The sequence below is a fragment of the Myotis brandtii genome, unplaced genomic scaffold, assembly GCF_000412655.1.
Source record: "Myotis brandtii unplaced genomic scaffold, ASM41265v1 scaffold786, whole genome shotgun sequence".
Lineage (NCBI taxonomy): Eukaryota > Metazoa > Chordata > Mammalia > Chiroptera > Vespertilionidae > Myotis > Myotis brandtii.
In genome coordinates, this window is record NW_005371157.1 from 264,022 (window position 1) to 264,620 (window position 599).

Here is a 599-nt window from a genome sequence, read left to right on the forward strand (position 1 = left end):
CCCGCCCACCCTCTCCCTCCCGGTGCCGGTGCTGGCAAGGCTGCCTCTCCCGGCATTTGCGTGTCGAAAGGCCTGTGTTGGGAGCTGAGCTGAGAGGCTGGGGGGACTAGGCGGTGACGGGAGAGGCCGTGGTGGTGTGACGCGGGTCCGAGGTCCGTCCGTCCCGACCGCTCTGGCAGTGACCCTGGGCGTCCTGCCAGGAGAGGGCAGTGGGGTGACCCCTCCCTCCCCCTCTGGTTCCTTTCAGCCGAGCCCCCTCCCTCATCTGCGCCCTGGGAAGACGTCTCCTCGGACGACTCGGACGAAGTCATCATGGCTCCAGCTCTGCCGGCGAAGAGAAGCCCCTCCCTGCCCCCCGCCCTGGGTCCCTGCGGGCGCGCCGCACACGGGGACACTCTGTCCGCGGAAAGCTAGGTTAGCAGGACAGAGCCGCTGGAGGACAGGCCCCGACACTGGGAAGTCACTTACCTTTAGGGAAAGAACAGGACCTGCTCTCCCTCGGCACCTCCGGCTTCTCGTGTGGCTGGTTTGTGTGAGGCCCGAGCGCCTCCCCCTCCCCGTGGGGCCGGTGGTCGCCCCTGCCCTGTGCCCAGTGTCCA

The 599-nt window shown here is 68.6% G+C and overlaps 1 protein-coding gene across 1 annotated transcript in view; it reads left to right on the forward strand.

Annotated features, from left to right (window-relative positions):
• IQCE (IQ motif containing E) overlaps positions 1-599 on the forward strand; it is a gene marked incomplete at its 5' end in the record, with an annotated part of 26,311 nt that overhangs the window by 23,682 nt on the left and 2,030 nt on the right. The window contains 1 exon segment of the mRNA XM_014530979.1: positions 248-414. Within this exon segment, the coding sequence (XP_014386465.1) occupies positions 248-414 (167 nt within the window).